The following is a 798-nucleotide window of genomic DNA, read 5'->3' as shown; positions in this document are numbered from 1 at the left end:
AACCCCAGGGCTTAAAAATTTAAAAAAAAAAAAAAAAAAAAATCACAAGTTTGAGGCCAGCCTGGGATACACAGGCTCCAAAACCAAGTTTCTGATTCTGTTAACTCATAGTTACAGCTGGTAATACTCTTAACAGGCAAAATGCACTAGGAACTTACTTGCAGGAATCGATGACATAAACAACATCATTTATGGTAATGCTAGTTTCAGCAATATTTGTGGACAGAATAACCTACAAAGAAATGATGGAAAATATTCAAAATTATATACATGAATTGCTTAAAAACCTGCCAAGCTAACAAAGTAAGTTTTTTTCCTGGTGGATCTTTGAGAGCTTGTCAACATTATATATCCCTATGATTTCTGTTATCATCTCTACCTTTGTTACTCCATCTGGTACTGGATCAAACACTTTTCGTTGTTCCTCCCGTGGAATCTGAGAATGCAGAGGTAGAATCTGATACCGGTGACTTCCTAAAACACAGAAAGATTCAGGTCTTCAGAATAGGAGCTAGTTTAAAACTGTTCTCCATTATATACTTTTATTCAAAAGCATACATTGATTGGCTAAAGTATGAGCAAAAATACACATAATCATTCTGATAATTAAAAAAAATCATACCAAAATGTGGATTATTTTCCAAATGCTTCTGCATAGTATAAATCAAATTCCAGCCAGGCAAAAAAACCAACACAGCTCCAGGAACATTAAGAGTTTCAATATATTTAAGTAGAGCTTCAATGAGCTCAAAAGGAGTTTCCTTTTCATTCAACTGAGACATGCTCAACTTTGTTTCT

The 798-nt window shown here is 34.1% G+C and overlaps 1 protein-coding gene across 1 annotated transcript in view; it reads right to left on the bottom strand.

Annotated features, from left to right (window-relative positions):
- The window catches only part of LOC103739764 (ATP-dependent RNA helicase A), a gene marked incomplete in the record, with an annotated part of 8149 nt that extends 7359 nt beyond the window's left edge, over positions 1–790 (bottom strand). Inside the window, 2 exon segments of the mRNA XM_008840231.3 lie at positions 380–474; positions 623–790. Of these exon segments, the coding sequence (XP_008838453.1) occupies positions 380–474; positions 623–782 (255 nt within the window).
- Between the last annotated feature and the right edge of the window lie 8 nt (positions 791–798).

Source organism: Nannospalax galili, unplaced genomic scaffold, assembly GCF_000622305.1.
Source record: "Nannospalax galili isolate Female #2095 unplaced genomic scaffold, S.galili_v1.0 scaffold81, whole genome shotgun sequence".
Lineage (NCBI taxonomy): Eukaryota > Metazoa > Chordata > Mammalia > Rodentia > Spalacidae > Nannospalax > Nannospalax galili.
This window is presented reverse-complemented; position numbering and strand designations above follow the sequence as displayed.